General features: G+C 38.5%; 1 protein-coding gene across 1 annotated transcript; it reads right to left on the reverse strand.

The window, feature by feature from the left end:
- Window positions 1-1,866: 1,866 nt before the first annotated feature.
- LOC138957495 (germ cell nuclear acidic protein-like) lies at window positions 1,867-2,242 on the reverse strand (the record flags this gene model as incomplete). Its single annotated transcript, XM_070328611.1, is given in 1 exon segment — window positions 1,867-2,242. A coding segment is annotated over 1 exon segment (59 nt), but the record flags the coding sequence as incomplete, so codon positions are not given.
- Window positions 2,243-3,816: the final 1,574 nt, after the last annotated feature.

Raw genomic sequence — 3,816 nt, forward strand, 5'->3', positions numbered from 1 at the left:
CTAACCAATAAATAAGTTCATATGAACGATCTGTTTTAAATCTGCCTTTGCTACGTTATTTTTTGTCGGACCGTTCTTTTGCACACCCGTTTACACGCAGCTCTCCGGTTCCTCATATCATATTGTTTGAAGGTGACAATGCACTTGTGATGGAACCAAAGCTGAAGTTCCTGGAACAACTGAATGGGGTTGGTTGGTTGGTTATTGTGTTTAATGTCTCTTCCACCGGTATGGCTATCCGAGACCGATGCAAGTTTGTTTCCTTTTCACTTTCAAGTCTCAGTTCACATGGCAGTCTCCATGTTTAAAACTGTTTACATATATATAGGTCTATCACTGTGACTGTGACTGTCAGTTCAGTAGATATTGAGCCGATAGGATAGCCATGCAGCGGCGTAAATATAATGAGACACACTAAATTGACCATTTCAACAGGACATGGTGACCTTGACCTTTGGAGGTCATTACCTCAACAAGTATGGTCAAGTAGGATTCAATATTTACTACTGTACTTAAAATAATTGATGCACAGGGTTTGTTTACATTTTGAAGTGGGCAAAGACGAAGTTCTAATGCTTACAGGGGTAACATGAAAAGGTCATAAAACCCAAACTCAACAGGAAGACTGACTAAAATAAGGAGGAACAAGTCGCGTAAGGCGAAAATACAACATTTAGTCAAGTAGCTGTCGAACTCACAGAATGAAACTGAACGCAATGCAACGCAGCAAGACCGTATACTCGTAGCATCGTCAGTCCACCGCTCACGGCAAAGACAGTGAAATTGACAAGAAGAGCGGGGTAGTAGTTGCGCGAAGAAGGATTGCAGGCTTTTCTGTACCTCTCTTTGTTTTAACTTTCTGAGCGTGTTTTTAATCGAAACATATCATATCTATATGTTTTTGGAATCAGGAACCGACAAGGAATAAGATGAAAGTGTTTTTAAATTGATTTCGAAAATTTAATTTTGATAATAATTTTTATATATTTAATTTTCAGAGCTTGATTTTAATCCAAATTTAACATATTTTTATGTTTTTGGAATCAGCAAATGATGGAAAATAAGATGAACGTAAATTTGAATCGTTTTATAATTTTTTTTTTTTTTTTACAATTTTCTGATTTTTAATGACCAAAGTCATCAATTAATTTTTGAACCACCAAGCTGAAATGCAATACCGAAGTCCGGGCTTCGTCGAAGACTACTTGACCAAAATTTAAACCAATTTGGTTGAAAAATGAGAGCGTGACAGTGCCGCCTCAACTTTCACGAAAAGCCGGATATGACGTCATCAAAGACATTTATCAAAAAAATTAAAAAAACGTTCGGGATATCATACCCAGGAACTCTCATGTCAAATTTCATAAAGATCGGTCTAGTAGTTTGGTCTGAATCGCTCTACACACACACACGCACAGACAGACAGACAGACAGACACACACACATACACCACGACCCTCGTTTCGATTCCCCCTCTATGTTAAAACATTTAGTCAAAACTTGACTAAATGTAAAAACCAGCTTTGGAAGAGGTATGCTCACACTGCTGATCTGAAAGTGTATGATGAGTACTGTAAAATTAGGAACCAGGCACGCAGACTGACTGGGAAAGCACAACACAAAAAAAGAAAGAAACTGGGCACATGAAGTGTATAAAAATTTTAAAAATTCTGGAAATAATAATAATAAATGAGTATTAATAGTTTTTGTGAAAGTACCTTTGGAGAAGGCAAATATTCGCTTCCACTTGAGAAAATATCCTCCGAATGCCCCTCTACCTCCGTAGGTGGTACTGCCTCCGACGCTGACTCTGCCTCCATATCCGGAGGTGGCTCTGCCTCCGAGGCTGACCCTGTCTCCGTTTCCGGAGGTGGTTCTGCCTCCGACGCTGACTCTATCTCCGGACGTGGTTCTGCCTCTTTCATCAACAGTGCCTCTGTAGATGAGAGAATTAAAAAAAACAATTTAAAATTCTCTCCTGATCACACTTACCACACATACTCAAACTTACACAAGGTCAAGTCACTTTGTATGTTTTTTGAGGTCTTGTGACCATACACTAGCATGCCACATTGGGTGTTGATAGACTTAACAGTGTCCGAGAAAAATCCAACGTTAAAGTTTTTTACGGACAGACAGACAGACGGACAACTAGGGTCAGTACATAGACTCACTGTTGATATGCATGCGAGTCCAAAACACAGTGTTCTACCAACTGGTGCAATTAAAATCACTACCGGTTCCGAGAAAATTATTGCTCTGCAGATCTGTAACCCTATTTTTAGACAGCTTTTGCGCACTTTTAGCTATGGTAGAGTGTCCGGGGTAGGTTTTTGTTTACAAGTGTTTCCGGTCAACTGCCCTTCTCTCTTACATTTTGTTTTATGTGTGTGGAGGCTAGAGTGAATCTTTATTCTACCCTCTTACGCCCACGTTTTTAACTTAACTCACACATAGAAACAATAGGCATTCATTATCGCTCTCTTCATCAATATATGTTACTTTAATGAGAATTATGTTCAGTCAGTCGAGCTCAGAGACTAGCGTCCTCACATACCAGATAAGTGGAAGACACTAAACTGTTATTACTTTGCAGACACAACATGGCCGGCGTGCATAAGGTGTTTGAGACAACATTTACGGCCCCTGTGACCTTGACCTTGAAGCAAGGTACACCACATATCCTACTCCATTAATGAACTAGAAAGGCAAAGCCTATACAACTCACATGCTCTGCACTCTATCAGAAACTAAACTTACTAAATCAAATCACAATGAAAATAAAACTAGTTGGAGAAAGCTCAATGAGAGACTCACTATTTGCTTCCATTCTGAATTGAAAAGGAAGTGATGTCATCACTAAAAGGAAGTGATGTCATCACTAGTTGTGATGTCACAGTTTTGGCTTTCTGTGTCATTCTCTTTTACACTGTCATAGGCCTATGATCAAAAATGCAGTTTTCAAAGGGGTCATCTTTACCTTTACCTTGAAGTTATACCACCCAAACAGATATTGCATGAGAGATCAATGTGTTGTTTACTTATACTACCATGCCACATTAGGTGGGGATAGGTTTACTAGTGTCCGAGAAAAGTCTAACGTTAAAGTTATTTTACAGACAGACAGACAGACGGACGGACGGACGACTAGGGTCAGTACATAGACTCACTTTCACTATGCATGTGAGTCAAAAATGAACTCACCCTAAACAAATGTGCCTCACTCCAAACGAAGTCTCGACTCCAAGAAAGTGGACAGAAGCAGGAAAACTGTTTGCACTTTGGTGGTTTTACATGCATAGCTTCGGAGTTGAGACACTGACGCACGTGCTCCGGAAAGTCCTTCATGGACGTTTTATGAGCATAACACGTCTGCACCAACTGAAAAATATACAATAACAATTATGAGATCATATAATAAGGTAATAAAATAAAAAGAAAGCCAAACTGCAATTGCAAATAAAACATGGTCAACATTGATATATGACCCTTTTCTTGATATATAACAGTTAACAGTTGCTACACTTCACTCCTGCTTTTTGCCACTCAAATATAAGTGTTCCCGGACAGAAACTCACGTGTTTCTCCTGCCACAATATTGTGCCGGTTTGCACCTGTGCATTGAAACTTTTTTTTAACCTTTAGTTAATTTTGGTGAAATATCATGATCAGACTTCACACTTGAAAAAAAATCAATCTCAAAATTAAACTTTCCATTTTTCCCTCTGTCATAATCTAAAGTGTCATAAAAAAATAATAGAAAAACGACTCAAATGCTAATAACAAAAATATATGAACAAACAAAACCTTATTATT

This window comes from Littorina saxatilis, unplaced genomic scaffold (assembly GCF_037325665.1).
Source record: "Littorina saxatilis isolate snail1 unplaced genomic scaffold, US_GU_Lsax_2.0 scaffold_2797, whole genome shotgun sequence".
Lineage (NCBI taxonomy): Eukaryota > Metazoa > Mollusca > Gastropoda > Littorinimorpha > Littorinidae > Littorina > Littorina saxatilis.